Raw genomic sequence first — 19,765 nt, 5'->3', positions numbered from 1 at the left:
GCTTCAACATGGAAATATTTGACTTTACACATTGCATTCACATTTAGAAAATGCACTGCATGTTCTAGGCATGGACAATTGGACATTGCCCAAACATTATAACCACGTGAATGGTAAACAAACGAACAGGCAAATTGCCTAGGCTACAAGTGGAGACAGCACCAAGGACAGTGATTGGAATTCCTGCGATTTGACTGTTTGGTTACAAAATCTAAAGGAAAAACAATAAGCAGTATATTGTAATAACTTGATGTTCCTAAACAGACTTCCTACAGTCACTGAAACCTTTCATTCAGTGGGCATCACACACATGCCTAATGAAGAACAAGCTGCATGGACAAAACTAATATCCAATTCAAAGAAAAAAACAGGAATGTCAGGAACTGTATCAAGGTCTATGTAATACTCTTAAAATATAGCTCCATGAGCCTAGATTGAGCACACTAACATACTATATGGTGTAGACTGATGTGGTAGTCCCTGTATCATGAATAGTGGCAACCCAGCTAATGTCATCTAATGAAGCAATTAAACATTTCCAGACACAACACAATTTGCATTTTGATTAAGTTTGTCAATAATTAATCTTTGCCAGTACTGAGCCATGCTGAAGCTGTGGTATCTCAGCATGACAAACACACACACACACACACACACACACACACACACACACACACACACACACACACACACACACACACACACACACACACACACACACACACACACACACACACACACACACACACACACACACACACACACACACACACACACACACACACACACACACACACACACACAGACTTCTACACACTGGCATGCCTGCAGCACTGTCTGTGAATAGGCTGAAAGGTCAGATTGATTCTAATATCTGGACAGTGGCCACATGTCTCTACTACAGGTCATTGCTGAATCTCTGAATCTCTGCATGAATGCCTGTCTTATGAGAAAATAGCAGAACATATCGCTATCACACCGGGTGAGTGGTGAGTTCACCTTACCCTCAGACACACACTGAGAGGAGGAGATGGAGAAGAGAGGTAGACCCCTGTCTTACAGCGGTGGCCCCACTCCATCAGTGACAAAGAGCCCCTTACTAGGATAGTGAACTGATGCCAGGCAGGGCCCTCTAAATGGTATCACTATCCCCTGGATGAGCTGGCAGTGCCCAGATGAAGTCTATACAGGACACCAGGAGACTGTATAACAATACAGCTATACCAGATATCATATTCAGGTCATGTTCTCCAAGCTGCTCCTCCAGCTGTTGCTCCTCTACCACCACACAAGAGACAGATCACAGGCTTGGAGGCTGGAGCAGAGCATGTAAGACACAGTCCAATAAAACCTATGGCCAGTTTCCTTAAATATACTGTAGATAGGTTCCAGTGGGCCATGCAGTACATAATATAACAGGACAAAAGCCCGTTGTTATTGAATTATTTGCTTTGAATATAGTGTGACTAAAAGACGTCCCAGAAATAGACTGGGCTGACCTTTCAGCCTGGCAGTAGTCATGTTGCCTTTTATGCTGGAGCATCAGGTAACTGTTTTGTTGTGCTGGCATCAATGATCGAAGATGAAACAGTCTTTTTTCCGACATTCAGGTCTCAGCCCACACACTGACACACAAGCAACAATTGCAAATAAATGACCCATTTAGTGTCTGTGTATTTTTTAATGTTAATCTATAGGAGACCAAGGCTATTGAGGCAAAAATGATTATAGCTGTGAAAAGATGTGTGAAGCTGACGGTAAAAGTGTGTGCAGAAGTGTGTGTGTGTGCATGCGTGAGTGTGTGTGCACACGTCCTTATCGCTTTGTCTCTGACTGAGATTGAATTATAAAATGTTTGAACGAGCAGACTTCAACTAAAGATGATTCAATATTTATTGGAATTTCCTCATAAAGCGATTGAACATATTACAAATTGCTTCTTTCTACAATACACACAGTAGTCCCAAATATGTCCCAAATGGGACCCTATTCTCTATATAGCGCACTTCTTATATCCAGGGCCCTGGTCAAAAGTAGTGCACTATATAGGGAATAGGGTGCCATTTCGGACATAGCCATAGAATCAACAGTGTGGGGCTAAAGGTGATATTGACACTTCCTACTGAACTGTCCTTTATCTTCCATTAATAAATCATGTTGGTTTCCTCACCCTCAGTTTGACAGGCGTCCTCCTGCGAAGCCACTTCTCCCGTGGGCTGGATGGAGAGAAGGGGGCTGAGTCCTTGCTGTCAGCTTCCTGTGTCTTCACACTGCCGCATCGTATGAGCTTCATGAACACACACACAAGCACACACGCACACAGTCCATTAATCCACCACCGGCTTAGTCCACTCAGTATGACGGCACTTATCAAACAGAATCCTAGTCTACATTTAGGCACCTGATGCACATTTATCAGTGGAGTGTCACACGACCTACAGACAAAACAATTATATGGAATACTCATCCTCTGGTGCTCAAACACACTTTAGAGAGAATGAAACTAGGACTGTCATTGTCTTGAGGCGTACACAGTCACAGATGCTAACTGGAGCTCATTTGTCAAGAGGAAGATTGAGGTGTATTAACAGGATAGCTAGAGGACGATCCACTATGGAGTGGACTCTATGTACATTTAATCTCAAAAGTTGAGAAGAAAAACCTGTCTATCTTTAGCCTAATCAATGTGTAGCCAGGCTAATGAAACAGCAGGGCTAATGATGTGTTTCCAAAGAGGAGAGGAGAGGAGAGGAGAGGAGAGGAGAGGAGAGGAGAGGAGAGGAGAGGAGAGGAGAGGAGAGGAGAGGAGAGGAGAGGAGAGGAGAGGAGAGGAGAGGAGAGGAGAGGAGAGGAGAGTTCGCAGTGAGAGAAGGAGCTTTACTCCATGACTGTATTAACAAGATCCCAGTTTAAGATTCAACCTCTTATTACACAGCAATTATGTAAGAATAGGTCATTGATTTTACTAGACCAGCCGTTAAATACAGTACAGTAAATAAATGAAAAGGGCAGTAAGTTTGTGCGAACCACTGGAAGTAAGCTTGTGAGGTCATAAGGTCCGTATCCATTTCCATGATGGGATATCGATTGGAGCTGAAACCCACTGATCCAAGATAACAATCAGTCAGTTTATTATCTTCACGGCAGAGATTGATAATACTTCTTATTTCCTGTGTACTCTCTGATTCCCCTCACGTCACTCTCCCACACAAAAGACTGAGGTACCGCAACAGCCAACACCATGGGTGCACTTTCCAAAGAGCACCTTATTCCCTATATCGAGCACTACTTTTATCCAGAGCCCTATGGGTCCTGGTCAAAAGTAGTGCACTATATAGGGAATAGGGTGCAATTTGAGACACAACCCCTTACTGTATTGGGAAGCTGCTCTGGTCTCTTCTCCTTAAAGTATGTGGACACCCCTTCAAATGAGTGGATTCAGCTATTTCAGCCACACCGGTTGCTGACAGGTGTATAAAATCGAGCACACAACCATGCAATCACCATAAAAAAAGATCTGCCCTTTCCCACCTGGACAAAAGGAACACCTATGTGAGAATGCTGTTCATTGACTACAGCTCAGCGTTCAACACCATATTCCCCCTCAGGAGACTGAAAAGATTTGACATGGGTCCCAAGATCCTCAAAATGTTCTACAGCTGCACCATCGAGAGCATCCTGACCGGTTGCATCACAGCCTGGTATGGCAACTGCTCGTCATCTGACCGTAAGCGCTACAGAGGGTAGTGCGTACAGCCTAGTACATCACTGGGGCCAAGCTTCCTGCCATCCAGGATCTATATACTAGGTGGTGTCAGAGGAAGGCACAAAAAATCGTCAAAGACTCTAGTTCACCCAAGTCATAGACTGTTCTCTCTGCTACCGCACGGCAAGTGATACCGGAGCGCCAACACTAAGTCCAAAAAGCTCCTTAACAGCTTCTAACCCCAAGCCATAAGACTGCTGAACAATTAATCAAATGGCCAACCGGACTATTTGCATTGACCCCCCCCCCCCATGTTTTTACACTGCTGTTACTCACTGTTTATGCATAGTCACTTTACCCCTACCTACATGTCACTGTTTATGCATAGTCACTTTACCCCTTCACATTGACTCGGTATCGATGTTCCTTTTTATTAAATGTTTTACTTTAGCGCGTAACGCGTAAAAATTGTCTGTCCTCGTTCGCAACACTCACTACCGAGTTCCAAACTGCCTCTGGAAGCAACGTCAGCACAAGAACTGTTCGATCAGGAGCTTCATGAAATGGGTTTCCATGGCCGATCACCGGAACACAAGCCTAAGATCACCATGCGCAATTCCAAGCGTTGGCTGGAGTGGTTTAATGCTCGCCGCCATTGGACTCTGGAGCAGTGGTAACGCGTTCTCTGGAGTGATGAATCCCGCTTCACCATCTAGCAGTCCGACGGACTAATCTGGGTTTGACGGATGCCAGTAGAACGCTACCAGCCCCAATGCATAGTGCCAACTGTAAAGTTTGGTGGAGGAGGAATAATAGTCTGGGGCTGTTTTTCATGGTTCAGGCTAGGCCCCTTAGTTCCAGTGAAGGGAAATCTTAATGCTTCAGCATACAATGACATTATAGACGATTTTGTGCTTCCAAATTTGTGGCAACAGTTTGGGGAAGGCCCTTTCCTGTTTCAGCATGACGTCAGCCCCGTGCACAAAGCGAGGTCCATACAGAAACGGTTTGTCGAGATCGGTGTGGAAGAACCTGACTGGCTTGCACAGAGCTCTGACCACAATCCCATCGAAAGCCTTTGGGATGAATTGGAACGCCGACTACGAGTCAGGCCTAATCATTGGGCGACCTCACTAATGCACTTGTGGCTGAATGGATGCAAGTCTCCGCAGCAATGTTCCAACATCTAGTGGAAGCCTTCCCAGAAGAGTGGAGGCTGTTATATTAGCAAACAGAGGACCAACTCCATATTACTGCCCATCATTTTGGAGTGAGATTTTCGACAAGCAGGTGTCCACATACTTTTAGCCATGTAGTGTATCTCATTGCTCTCTAATGACCATGTTAAAAGGCTGTCACTGGTCAGAATGGGTTTTAATTGGACACGACACGCCGGATGGTTTTATTCACTCTGCGAGTGTCTGAAGATATCACGAGCAGATCCACATACACCTCCGACATACACATAATACACACACACACACACAACCTCACACACACGTATGCATGCAGGCATGCAAGCACGCACAGCCACAATCCACAGCAGAAATAATGACTTTTGGTATACATTATCTGAATTCTAGGCTCAATAGTCACGAGAACCACAAACACACACATATACATATGGAGGGGTGGGTGTTACCTGTCGGAGCAGAAACGCAGCTACATCAGTGGACTCCCAGTAGGAGGCATGAAAGAGATGAGGCAGTGCCACGGTGGGGAAGGAGGTCAACACGTCTGGACAGTACAGAGCATAGTCCAACCTCTTAGAGCCCCACCAGCTACTGGAAACTGAGGCACACATGCATGCGCACAAAAACACACACGCACGCACACACACACACACACACACAGAGAGAGAGAGAGAGAAACACACAGAATGGAGAGAATGAACACAGGAATATCAAGATAATAAGGTTTTCTAGGAGTTATTTGAAGTGATTTGTGGATACTAATGGTATTATTCATCTGGTGTTTTAGGCACCACAGTATTAGCAATAGAAAGAAGTAGATTAATCTGAGGTAAAATCTGGAGAGGCACAGTTGGATCTCCTGAGTCTGGCTATATGTATCCACCGTAGATAATTGATTAAATAATGTATAGAGCGAAGCCCCAATGTGCCCTTTTCCTCTGATCGCAAATGAGCCTCCACCTCTCTCTCTATCTCTCTCTGCTTCTTTCTCTCTCTCTCTGCCTCTTTCTCTCTCTCTATGCTTCTTTCTCTCTCTCTATGCTTCTTTCTCTCTCTCTGTGCTTCTTTCTCTCTCTCTCTCTCCTCTCTCATGCTTCTTTCTCTCTCTCTCTCTGTCTCTCTCTCTCTCTGTGCTTCTCTCTCTCTCTCTCTGTGCTTCTTTCTCTCTCTCTCTCTCTCTGTGCTTCTTTCTCTTTCTCTCTCTCTATGCTTCTTCTCTCTCTCTCTCTCTCTCTCTATGCTTCTTCTCTCTCTCTCTCTCTCTCTCTATGCTTCTTTCTCTCTCTCTCTCTATGCTTCTTTCTCTCTCCCTCTGTGCTTCTTTCTCTCTCTCTCTCTCTCTCTCTCTCTCTATGCTTCTTCTCTCTCTCTCTCTCTATGCTTCTTCTCTCTCTCTCTATGCTTCTTCTCTCTCTCTATGCTTCTTCTCTCTCTCTCTCTCTCTATGCTTCTTCTCTCTCTCTCTCTCTATGCTTCTTTCTCTCTCTCTCTGCCTCTTTCTCTCTATATCTCTCTCTTCATATCACTGCCTTTCTTTCTTTCATCTTGTCCTCTCTCTCTCTTGCCCTTTCTCTCTGCCTCTCTCTCTCTCCTGTCTCTCTTTCATTCTCTATCCCACTCACTGTTGGTGATGGTGCTACTCATCCGGCCCACAGAGCAGAAGGACGTCTCACTGTCCACGCTGGTCACACTGGCTCTGCGCCCTCCTCCTCCTCCCTTGCTGTCTGTCTCAGGGGAAGGGGGCATGGTCGGGGCACCAGGACTGGGCTCTGCCTCCAGGAACACCTCTGGGTGACTTTGGATACTGTCAGCTAGAGAGAGAGAGACAGAGAGACAGAGAGAAGAGAGAGAGAGAGAGAGAGAGAGAGAGAGAGAGAGAGAGAGAGAGAGAGAGAGAGAGAGAGAGAGGCAGAGGGAGAGAGAGGCAGAGGGAGAGAGCGGTAGAAAGAGTGAGAGAGGGAGAGGGAGGGAGAGTTTAATTATATAACAATGGACTAGTAACATTTTCTGTGAATCAGTACTGTTATGGGCTTCCCGAGTGGCACAGCGGTCTAATGCACTGCATCTCAGTGCTGGAGGCGTCACTACAGATCTGGGTTCGATCCTGGGCTGTGTCGCAGCCGGCCGCAACCGGAAGCCCATAAGGAGGCCGCACAATTGGCCCAGCATCGTCCGAGTTAGGGGAGGGTTTGGCCGGCTGGGATGTCCTTGTCCCATCGCGCACTAGTGACTCCTTGTGGCGGTCAGGCACATGCACGCTGACTTCGGTCGTCAGTTGTACGATGTTTCCTCCAACACATTGGTGCAGCAGGCTTCTGGGTTAAGTGCGCAGTGTGTCAAGAAGCAGTGTGGCTTGGATGGGTTGTTTTTCGGAGGACGCATTGCTCTCGATCTTAGCCTCTCCCGAGTCCGTACGGGAGTTGCAGCGATGGGACAGGACTGTAACTACCAATTGGATATCACGAAATTGGGGAGAAAAAGGGGTAAAGTTTTAAATCAAAAATCAATACTGTTATATGGTCTAACAGGCTAGTATGTAGTATTAGCTTGTTTTGTGCGTCCTAGAGGAAAGCCTTGGACACACACAGTGTCAGGTAATTAGGTTGGGCTTGTAATGATGCAGGGATTGTGACCGATGGTGATGACCAATCAACACACCCAACCCCAGGTGCTGAGAGAGAGAGGTCAGTGAGGGAAACTGTAAACAACTACACTACAGCCCAGATGGACCTAGTTACTCATCACCTTTATTTTTGGATGGATGGGTATGTTTTGTCCCGTAGACTGAAGGAGGAAACTTCCCCGGTGATATCTATGGCTGTATCAGAGAACATGGACCAGTAGGATAGTCTTTACAAGACATGGCATACTCGTAGCAGATCACAGCAATAATATCATTCTTAGAGAGACAAGTGACTGCTCCCTCTGTTCAATGATACATTTATGTTGAACTTCACAGGAGCCTCTCTGGAATAAAGAAGGAGAGTGGGAGGGAGAGAGAGAGATAGTATGACAGAGAGCAATGAAGAGAAAAGAGAGAGACAGATAGACTACAAGGGAAATGTGTCATCATTTCCTAGACATGTTGAGGCCAATGTATTTTCTCTTCATCCAATTCAATTCAACTGTTCATTCTACTTGTATTTGTTCCTTTCCCCTTATTTTAGCCTTTTCTTCCATTTGCTTTCCATTTGATATGTCTGTAATAGCTTGACAATATACTCTCTGTCTCTGGCAGCAGCATAACTAGGGCTCAGGTATGGTTGGCATGGTTACAGTACAGCGTTGTTTATTGTAATGAAAGGCTGTAGTAAAGGCTATCTGTAGTATAGGTTATATGAGTGCATCCACATTGTTCCAATCAATTCTCCAGCTCTGGCAACATTATCATTGGCCTTCTGTAACAACTATGCTATGGTGTACTGTACTGTAGACAGAAAGAGGGAGGGAAAGGACAAAGCCAGTGAATTGAGTGTAAAAAAGAAAAGAAAAGCCTTGACATATCAATATCCATAAAAGCAACCCAATAACAATATCCAATATCCTTCGGTGTGAGTCCCAAATGGCACCCTATTCTCTATATAGTGCACTACTTTTGACCAGGGCCCTTTTCAAAAGAAGTGCACTATAGGGAATAGGGTCCCATTTGTGATGGAGACAGTCTGTTGTCGGTCTGTCCTCTGTCTCAGTTACATGTAAGGCTCTTGCAGTATAGCATGTTAATCTATCTCATTACATTTAACATTGACTCTGAAAGGAACAGACAGTCTTGAGTGTCTACCTGGAGAACGTTCCATTAAGGAGAGGTCTGTGTGTGCATGATCAAATCAAATCAAATGTTATTTCTCACATGCGCCTCACATGCGCCGAATACAACAGGTATACAATGCTTACTTAATGCTTACTTACAAACCCTTAACCAACGATGCAGTTTTAAGAAAATACCTAAAAAATTTAAAAAGTAAGAGGTAAGAAACACTAATAATTAAGTAGCAGCAGTAAATAACAATAGCGGGGCTAAATACAGGGGGTACCGTTACAGAGTCAATGTGTCAATGTGGAGGCTATATACAGAGGGTACCGGTACAGAGTCAATGTGTCAATGTGGAGGCTATATACAGGGGGTACCGGTACAGAGTCAATGTGTCAATGTGGAGGCTATATACAGAGGGTACCGGTACAGAGTCAATGTGTCAATGTGGAGGCTATATACAGAGGGTACCGTTACAGAGTCAATGTGTCAATGTGGAGGCTATATACAGGGGGTACCGTTACAGAGTCAATGTGTCAATGTGGAGGCTATATACAGGGGGTACCGGTACAGAGTCAATGTGTCAATGTGGAGGCTATATACAGAGGGTACCGTTACAGAGTCAATGTGTCAATGTGGAGGCTATATACAGGGGGTACCGGTACAGAGTCAATGTGTCAATGTGGAGGCTATATACAGGGGGTACCGTTACAGAGTCAATGTGTCAATGTGGAGGCTATATACAGGGGGTACCGGTACAGAGTCAATGTGGAGGCTATATACAGGGGGTACCGGTACAGAGTCAATGTGTCAATGTGGAGGCTATATACAGGGGGTACCGTTACAGAGTCAATGTGTCAATGTGGAGGCTATATACAGAGGGTACCGTTACAGAGTCAATGTGTCAATGTGGAGGCTATATACAGGGGGTACCGGTACAGAGTCAATGTGTCAATGTGGAGGCTATATACAGGGGGTACCGTTACAGAGTCAATGTGTCAATGTGGAGGCTATATACAGAGGGTACCGTTACAGAGTCAATGTGTCAATGTGGAGGCTATATACAGGGGGTACCGGTACAGAGTCAATGTGTCAATGTGGAGGCTATATACAGAGGGTACCGTTACAGAGTCAATGTGTCAATGTGGAGGCTATATACAGAGGGTACCGGTACAGAGTCAATGTGTCAATGTGGAGGCTATATACAGAGGGTACCGGTACAGAGTCAATGTGTCAATGTGGATGCTATATACAGAGGGTACCGTTACAGAGTCAATGTGTCAATGTGGAGGCTATATACAGAGGGTACCGGTACAGAGTCAATGTGTCAATGTGGAGGCTATATACAGGGGGTACCGGTACAGAGTCAATGTGTCAATGTGGAGGCTATATACAGGGGGTACCGATACAGAGTCAATGTGTCAATGTGGAGGCTATATACAGAGGGTACCGGTACAGAGTCAATGTGTCAATGTGGAGGCTATATACAGGGGGTATCTGTTTGGCCCTGTCCGGGGGTATCATCGGATGGGGCCACAGTGTCTTCTGATCCCTCCTGTCTCAGCCTCCAGTATTTATGCTGCAGTAGTTTATGTGTCGGGGGGCTAGGGTCAGTCTGTTACATCTGGAGTATTTCTCTTGTCTTATCCGGTGTCCTGTGTGAATTTAAATATGCTCTCTCTAATTCTCTCTTTCTCTCTTTCTGTCTTTCTCTCGGAGGACCTGAGCCCTAGGACCATGCCTCAGGACTACCTGGCATGATGACTCCTTGCTGTCCCCAGTCCACCTGGCCGTGCTGCTGCTCCAGTTTCAACTGTTCTGCATGCGGCTATGGAACCCTGACCTGTTCACCGGACGTGCTTGTTGCACCCTCGACAACTACTATGATTATTATTATTTGACCATTCTGGTCATTTATGAACATTTTAACATCTTGACCATGTTCTGTTATAATATCCACCCTGCACAGCCAGAAGAGGACTGGCCACCCCTCATAGCCTGGTTCCTCTCTAGGTTTCTTCCTAGGTTTTTGGCCTTTCTAGGGAGTTTTTCCTAGGGAGTTTTTCCTAGCCACCGTGCTTCTTTCACATGCATTGCTTGCTGTTTGGGGTTTTAGGCTGGGTTTCTGTACAGCACTTTGAGATATCAGCTGATGTACGAAGGGCTATATAAATAAATTTGATTTGATTTGGGTACCGTTACAGAGTCAATGTGGAGGCTATATACAGGGGGTACCGTTACAGAGTCAATGTGGAGGCTATATACAGGGGGTACCGTTACAGAGTCAATGTTGAGGCTATATACAGGGGGAACCGGTACAGAGTCAATGTGGAGGCTATATACAGGGGGTACCGGTACAGAGTCAATGTGGAGGCTATATACAGGGGGTACCGTTACAGAGTCAATGTGGAGGCTATATACAGGGGGTACCGATACAGAGTCAATGTGTCAATGTGGAGGCTATATACAGGGGGTACCGATACAGAGTCAATGTGTCAATGTGGAGGCTATATACAGGGGGTACCGATACAGAGTCAATGTGTCAATGTGGAGGCTATATACAGGGGGTACCGTTACAGAGTCAATGTGTCAATGTGGAGGCTATATACAGGGGGTACCGTTACAGAGTCAATGTGGAGGCTATATACAGGGGGTACCGTAAGAGAGTCAATGTGGAGGCTATATACAGGGGGTACCGGTACAGAGTCAATGTGGAGGCTATATACAGGGGGTACCGGTACAGAGTCAATGTGGAGGCTATATACAGGGGGTACCGGTACAGAGTCAATGTGGAGGCTATATACAGGGGGTACCGGTACAGAGTCAATGTGGAGGCTATATACAGGGGGTACCGGTACAGAGTCAATGTGTCAATGTGGAGGCTATATACAGGGGGTACCGGTACAAAGTCAATGTGTCAATGTGGAGGCTATATACAGGGGGTACCGGTACAGAGTCAATGTGTCAATGTGGAGGCTATATACAGGGGGTACTGGTACAGAGTCAATGTGTCAATGTGGAGGCTATATACAGGGGGTACCGGTACAGAGTCAATGTGTCAATGTGGAGGCTATATACAGGGGGTACCGGTACAGAGTCAATGTGGAGGCTATGTACAGGGGGTACCGGTACAGAGTCAATGTGGAGGCTATATACAGGGGGAACCGGTACAGAGTCAATGTGGAGGCTATGTACAGGGGGTACCGGTACAGAGTCAATGTGGAGGCTATGTACAGGGGGTACCGGTACAGAGTCAATGTGGAGGCTATATACAGGGGGAACCGGTACAGAGTCAATGTGTCAATGTGTCGGGGCACCGGTGTCGAGGTAATTGAGATAATTATGTACATGCAGGTAGGGTTGTTAAAGTGGCTATGCATAGATAAGAACAGAGTAGTAGCAGCGTGGGGGGGTGCAAATATTCTGGGTAGCCATTTGATTAGCTGTTCAGTAGTCTTATGGCTTGAGGATAGAAGCTGTTTAGAAGTCTCTTGGACCTAGACTTGGCACCCCGGTACCGCTTGCCGTGCGGTAGCAGAGGGAACAGTCTATGACTAGGGTGGCTGGAGTCTGACGATTTTTAGGGCCTTCCTCTGACACCACCTGGTATAGAGGTCCTGGATGGCAGGAAGCTTGGCCCCGGTGTGTGTGTGTGTGTGTCTGTGTCTGTGTGTGTGTGTGTGTGTGTGTGTGTGTGTGTGTGTGTGTGTGTGACTATATTCCTGTGTGTTTGCATGTCTGCATATCAAAATATGTTATTGTGAGCCATCGTCTATCAGCTCGGACCTTAAAGGATGTCTACTGTCATTACGCAATCCATTCCTGTGAGGTTAACTCTTTGTGTGTTGCTGCCGCTGTGACCTTTAGTGGAGCGTTTAAACAAAGCATTGGATGCTCCTCCACACTATCCGGCTGTCAGTCTAATTTCCCCTGTCTGTAAGGGACTGGCAGCCGCAGCAGAATAGCAACTCCAGGCTGCTTTCCCAGGCAGGCGTGTGGGGGAATCAGGTGGAGCTAATACAGGCCTGTGGTTATGGTGGCCAAGAAAAACTAACCGTTTAGACTGGTCTTTTTATAGGCATGGGGAAAGGTGGCAAGGATGGTCACATACATATTCACAGTGTCACACAGGGCTGAGTAAATGTTGGAATGTAAACAATCAGCATACTACAGTGTGTGCCTATGAGAGTGAAATTAATGTTCTGTTGTATGGCAATTAGTGTAGAAGATGTGACTGGGTGTGACAGATATTTTCCTTCATCTGTTGTATCCTTTTACAAATGCATGTACGCAAGCACATGAATGGACCCACGTGCACACAAATACACACACACAAACACACACACACACACACACACACACACATACACACACACACACACACACACACACACACACACACATACACACAAATACACTAGGGTTTCCATTAGCCTATCAAAAAAATGAAAAGCTGATAAATAAAACTGGTGCAAGCCAACGGTCAGGGAGAATAATAAAAATCCAATTGCAAAATAATGCTTTTTATCCTATTCATTGTTGGAAAAACCTGTCAGTGGAAATATATTTGACCGGTCATCCTTATCAGTCTATAGGTTCATTTGCATAATTTTGTGGAATTCAATTGGTGCGTGTGTATTTTCATTAGTCGTTTATCACACAAGCACAGTGTACAGATACAGAGCCTATGAGCTGCTACAGCTATTCAAACAGCTCATGTTGCTGCTAGAGTGAAACGTGCTTTTATAAGCCCAATGATTGCGTAACCATTCTAAATGCAATCACGTGTTAAAAACGGTTTTGATGGCCACAATTAAAAATAGCTACTAAAAAGAGCTTTATTTGTCAATTGAAGTGCGCTTACCATTTGCCATTCAAGTGCATATACGAAACGGTAGGGAGGTTTCTTTCTCCAGTAGCCAATGGCACAATTCTAGTCATATTAGCAATCCATGCTAGTTATTGCATCTTTAGATCTCCCCTTTTCTAAATGTTCTTGCGTCGTCGAGTTGCATGTATGGTTAAGAGGAATAACCATAATCTAAATGTTATTTTGTCATTCTGAACACCATTACGCACCCAATGCATATGGATACAGTACATTTCTCAAATGCCCTTTAAATGAAAATGCTGCAGGCTGTAACGCCCTGGCAATAGAGAGGGGTTTTTTGTTCTTTATTTTGGTTAGGCCAGGGTGTTACATTGGGTGGGCGTTCTATGTTTATTTTTCTATGTTGGTTTGTTTCTTTGGTTTGGCCGCGTGTGGCTCCCAATCAGGCACAGCTGTAGTTCGTTGTTGCTTATTGGGAGTCACACATAAGTAGCCTGTTTTTCCTTTGGGTTTTGTGGGTGATTGTATTCTGTTAGTGTGTTTTCCTGACAGGACTGTTTTGCTGTCGTCTTTGGTTTATTTTTGTCAAGTGTTCTCTTTTTCAATTAAAATTCTAATGATGAACACATCCTCCGCTGCACCTTGGTCTAATTCTGACAACGGCCGTTACACAGGCCAAATGTCCGACACCACATTCTACTAACCCTGACACAACACATGCGCACGCACGAGCGCACGCACGAGCGCACGCACGAGCGCACGCACGAGCTTACGCACGAGCGCACGCACGCACACATCTTCTATTTTTAATGAGCCCCGTTCCATCTACTCTCAGTGGAGCCCTCATCCTCTGTCACTTTAGTGTTAGTGGGGACTTTCACAGCACACTGCACACAGACAGGGGACTCTGACTGTGACACACTCTCTGTTGAGAGAAAGAAACAACACCAGGTTTTAACAATGTTTGCTGGAGGAGAAACAGAGGTTGAGAGAGTGACAGAGAGAGAGAAAGATAGATGAGAGAGAGAGATGATTGAGACTCTGCATGCAGAATTCAGCAAAAACATCTTCCGTGTACAACGTAAAACACCAAATAATGCATGCAGAGTAGAATTAGGCTGATACCTGCTAATTATCAAAATCCAGAAAAGAGCCGTTAAATTCTACAACCACCTAAAAGGAAGCGATTCCCAAACCTTCCATAACAAAGCCATCACCTACAGAGAGATGAACCTGGAGAAGAGTCCCCTAAGCAAGCTGTTCCTGGGGCTCTGTTCACAAACACACCCCACAGAGCTCTAGGACAGCAACACAATTAGACACAACCAAATCAAGGGAAAACAAAAAGAGAATTACTTGACACATTGGAAAGAATTAACAAAAAAACAGAGCAAACTAGAATGCTATTTGGCCCTAAACAGAGAGTACACAGTGGCAGAATACCTGATCATTGTGACTGACCCACACTTAAGGAAAGTTTTGACTATGCACAGACTCAGTGAGCATAGTCTTGCTATTGAGAAAGGCTGCCATAGGCAGACCTGGCTCTCAAGAGAAGACAGGCTATGTGCACACTGCCCACAAAATGAGGTGGAAACTGAGCTGCACTTCCTAACCTCCTGCCCAATGTATGACCATATTAGAGACACATATTTCCCTCAGATTACACAGATCCACAAAGAATTCGAAAACAAACCCGATTTTGATAAACTCCCATATCTACTGGGTGAAATACCACAGTGTGCCATCACAGCAGCAAGATTTGTGACCTGTTGCCAGAAGAGAAGGTCAACAAGTGAAGAACAAACACCATTGTAAAAACAACCCATTTTTATGCTTATTTACAGTTGAAGTCAGAAGTTTACATACACATTAGCCAAATACATTTTAACTCAGTTTTTCACAATTCCTGACATTTAATCCTAGTAAAAATTCCCTGTTTTAGGTTAGTTAGGATCACCAGTTTATTTTAAGAATGTGAAATGTCAGAATAATAGTAGAGAGTTATTTATTTCAGCTTTTATTTCTTTCATCACATTCCCAGTGGGTCAGAAGTTTACATACACTCAATTAGTATTTGGTAGCATTGCCTTTAAATTGTTTAACTTGGGTCAAACATTTTGGGTAGTCTTCCACAAGCTTCCCACAATAAGTTGGGTGAATTTTGGCCCATTCCTTCTGACAGAGCTGGTGTAACTGAATCCGGTTTGTAGGCCTCCTTGCTCGCACATGCTTTTTCAGTTCTGCCCCCAAATGTTCTATAGGATTGAGGTCAGTGCTTTATGATGGCCACTCCAATACCTTGACTTTGTTGTCCTTAAGCCATTTTGCCACAACTTTGGAAGTATGCTTGGGGTCATTGTTCATTTGGAAGACCCATTTGCGTCCAAGCTTTAACTTCCTGACTGATGACTTGAGATGTTGCTTCAATATATCCACATCATTTTCCTCCCTCGTGATGCCATCTATTTTGTGAAGTGCACCAGCCCCTCCTGCAGCAAAGCACCCCCACAACATGATGCTGCCACCCCCATGCTTCACGGTTGGGATGGTGTTCTTCGGCTTGCAAGCCTCCCCCTTTTTCCTCCAAACATGACGATGGTCATTATCTTTATGGTCATCATCTTCACAAGATCCTTTGCTGTTGTTCTGGGATTGATTTGCACTTTTCGCACCAAAGTACGTTCATCTCTAGGAGACAGAACGCGTCTCCTTCCTGAGCGGTATGACGGCTGCGTGGTCCCATGGTGTTTATACTTGCGTAGTATTGTTTATACAGTAGAACGTGGTACCTTCAGGCACTTGGAAATTGCTCCCAAGGATGAACCAAGCAGACTCTCAAGCTGTGTTAGGTTGGATGGGGAGCGATGCTGCACAACTATTTTCTGGTCTCTCCAGAGATGTTCGGGTTGAGGTCCGGGCTCTGGCTGGGCCACTCAAGGACATTCAGAGGCTTGTCCCGAAGCCACTCGTAACGATTGCAGTAGTGGGTGCGGAGTCAGGCGCAGGAAACAGGAGTAGTTGCTAACGGGCTTTTAATGAATTGCACCGTAAAAGAAAAGTACACCCACGAAAACACAACTGGGTGTGATCCAACAAACACAATGATCCAATAACACGTACCACTGCATAAACAACAGTCGACAACAGAAAATAAGCCCGCACACAGAACAGGTGGGGAAACGGGCTTAAATACTCCACTAAACACTAATCATATACAGGTGCAAACAATCAAGACAAAAACAACCGAAAAGGGAAAAAGGGATCGGTGGCAGCTAGTAGGCCGGTGACGACGACTGCCGAGCGCCACCCGAACAGGGAGAGGAGTCACCCTCGGCAGGAGTCGTGACACCACTCCTGCATTGTCTTGGCTGTGTGCTTAGCGCTGTTGTCCTGTTGGAAGGTGAACTTTAGCCCTACAATTTCTTTTCTGAGGTCTTGGCTGATTTCTTTAGATTTTCCCATGATGTCAAGCAAAGAGGCACTGAGTTTGAAGGTAGGCCTTGAAATACATCCACAGGTACACCTCCAATTGACTCAAATGATGTCAATTAGCCTATCAGAAGCTTCTAAAACCATGACATCATTTTCTGGAATTTTCCAAACTGTTTAAAGGCACAGTCAACTTAGTGTATGTAAACTTCTGACCCACTGGAATTGTGATACAGTGAAATAATCTGTCTGTAAACAATTTTTGGACAAATTACTTGTGTCATGCACAAAGTAGATGTCCTAACCGACTTGCCAAAACTAAATTTTGTTAACAAGAAATTTGTGGAGTGGTTGAAAAACGAGTTTTAATGACCTAAGTGAATGTAAACTTTGACTTCAACTGTATTTTCCCTTTTGTTCTTTAACCATTTATACATCGTTACAACACTGTATATATACATAATATGACATTTGTAATGTCTTTATTCTTTTGGAACTTCTGTGAGTGTAATGTTTACTGTTCATTTTTATTGTTTATTTCACTTTTGTATATTATCTACTTAACTTGCTTTGGCAATGTTAACATATGTTTCCATGCCAATAAAGCCCCTTGAATTTAATTGAATTGAGATGAGAGAAAGACAGAATCCTCTGAATGTTGTTGACTGTCATTTAATGCAAAATATAAAATAAAATGTTTGAAAGAAAGTAAGGCAGAATCTGCGGGTGAAACAGAGAGGGTGGGAACGAGAGACGAGATGCAGAGAGGGAGCGAGGTATAGGGAAAGATAGAGAGAGAAATAGGGAGCGAGATGACAGTATCTGCGGGGAGAGGTAATGACAGGGAGGTAGGAGAGGGGTGAGAGGAGAGGACAGGGAGGTACGAGAGGGGTGAGAGGAGAGGGGTGAGAGAGGAGGGCAGAGACATAGGAGAGGTGAGAGAAGAGGGTGGGGGGGTGGGGGGGGGTAAAAGAGGGGTGAGAGCAGAGGGCAGGGGGGTAGGAGACGGGTGAGAGGAGAGGGCAGGGGGGAAGGAGAGGGGTGAGAGGAGAGGGCAGGGGGGAAGGAGAGGGGTGAGAGGAGAGGGCAGGGGGGAAGGAGAGGGGTGAGAGGAGAGGGCAGGGGGGAAGGAGAGGGGTGAGAGGAGAGGGCAGGGGGAAGGAGACGGGTGAGAGGAGAGGGCAGGGGGGAAGGCGAGGGGTGAGAGGAGTGGGCAGGAAGGTACTGTAGGAGAGGGGTGAGAGGAGAGGGCAGGGGGGAAGGAGAGGGGTGAGAGGAGTGGGCAGGAAGGTACTGTAGGAGAGGGGTGAGAGGAGAGTGCAGGTGGGTAGGAGAGGGGGGACAGGAGAGGGCAGGTGGGTAGGAGAGGGGGAGAGGAGAGGGCAGGTGGGTAGGAGAGGGGTGAGAGGAGAGGGCAGGTGGGTAGGCGAGGGGGAGAGGAGAGGGCAGGTGGGTAGGAGAGGGGGGAGAGGAGAGGGCAGGTGGGTAGGCGAGGGGGGAGAGGAGAGGGCAGGTGGGTAGGAGGGGGGGAGAGGAGAGGGCAGGTGGGTAGGAGAGGGGTGAGAGGAGTGGGCAGGAAGGTACTGTAGGAGAGGGGTGAGAGGAGAGGGCAGGGGGGAAGGAGAGGGGTGAGAGGAGTGGGCAGGAAGGTACTGTAGGAGAGGGGTGAGAGGAGAGTGCAGGTGGGTAGGAGAGGGGGGACAGGAGAGGGCAGGTGGGTAGGAGAGGGGTGAGAGGAGAGGGCAGGTGGGTAGGCGAGGGGGGAGAGGAGAGGGCAGGTGGGTAGGAGAGGGGGGAGAGGAGAGGGCAGGTGGGTAGGAGAGGGGGGAGAGGAGAGGGCAGGTGGATAGGAGAGGGGGAGAGGGCAGGTGGATAGGCGAGGGGTGAGAGGAGAGGGCAGGTGGGTAGGAGAGAGGGGAGAGGGCAGGTGGGTAGGAGAGGGGGGAGAGGAGAGGGCAGGTGGGTAGGCGAGGGGTGAGAGGAGAGGGCAGGTGGGTAGGAGAGGGGGGAGAGGAGAGGGCAGGTGGGTAGGAGAGGGGTGAGAGGAGAGGGCAGGTGGGTAGACGAGGGGGGAGAGGGCAGGTGGGTAGGAGAGGGGGGAGAGGAGAGGGCAGGTGGGTAGGAGAGGGGGGAGAGGGCAGGTGGGTAGGCGAGAGGTGAGAGGAGAGGGCAGGTGGGTAGGCGAGGGGTGAGAGGAGAGGGCAGGTGGGTAGGAGAGAGGGGAGAGGGCAGGTGGGTAGGCGAGGGGTGAGAGGAGAGGGCAGGTGGGTAGGAGAGGGGGGAGAGGAGAGGGCAGGAAGGTACTGTAGGAGAGGGGTGAGAGGAGAGTGCAGGTGGGTAGGAGAGGGGGGACAGGAGAGGGCAGGTGGGTAGGAGAGGGGTGAGAGGAGAGGGCAGGTGGGTAGGAGAGGGGGAGAGGAGAGGGCAGGTGGGTAGGAGAGGGGTGAGAGGAGAGGGCAGGTGGGTAGGCGAGGGGGGAGAGGAGAGGGCAGGTGGGTAGGAGAGGGGGGAGAGGAGAGGGCAGGTGGGTAGGAGAGGGGGGAGAGGAGAGGGCAGGTGGGTAGGAGAGGGGGGAGAGGGCAGGTGGGTAGGCGAGAGGAGTGGGCAGGTGGGTAGGAGAGGGGGGAGAGGGCAGGTGGGTAGGCGAGGGGTGAGAGGAGAGGGCAGGTGGGTAGGAGAGAGGGGAGAGGGCAGGTTGGTAGGCGAGGGGTGAGAGGAGAGGGCAGGTGGGTAGGAGAGGGGGGAGAGGAGAGGGCAGGTGGGTAGGAGAGGGGTGAGAGGAGAGGGCAGGTGGGTAGGCGAGGGGGGAGAGGGCAGGTGGGTAGGAGAGGGGGGAGAGGAGAAGGCAGGTG

At 47.1% G+C, this 19,765-nt stretch overlaps 1 protein-coding gene across 1 annotated transcript in view; it reads right to left on the bottom strand.

Annotated features, from left to right (window-relative positions):
* Window positions 1-19,765, bottom strand: part of LOC106612781 (membrane-associated phosphatidylinositol transfer protein 3) — a 173,069-nt gene that overhangs the window by 32,593 nt on the left and 120,711 nt on the right. Inside the window, exons 11-13 of the mRNA XM_082956328.1 lie at window positions 6,522-6,710; window positions 5,349-5,497; window positions 2,171-2,287 (exon numbers count right to left, since the gene is read on the bottom strand). Of these exons, the coding sequence (XP_082812454.1) occupies window positions 2,171-2,287; window positions 5,349-5,497; window positions 6,522-6,710 (455 nt within the window). The remainder of the gene's footprint in view (window positions 1-2,170; window positions 2,288-5,348; window positions 5,498-6,521; window positions 6,711-19,765) is intronic.

This window comes from Salmo salar, chromosome 09, assembly GCF_965601325.2.
Source record: "Salmo salar chromosome 09, fSalSal1, whole genome shotgun sequence".
NCBI lineage: Eukaryota > Metazoa > Chordata > Actinopteri > Salmoniformes > Salmonidae > Salmo > Salmo salar.
The sequence above is the reverse complement of the archived record's forward strand: the minus strand, read 5'-3'. Positions and strand labels throughout refer to the sequence as shown.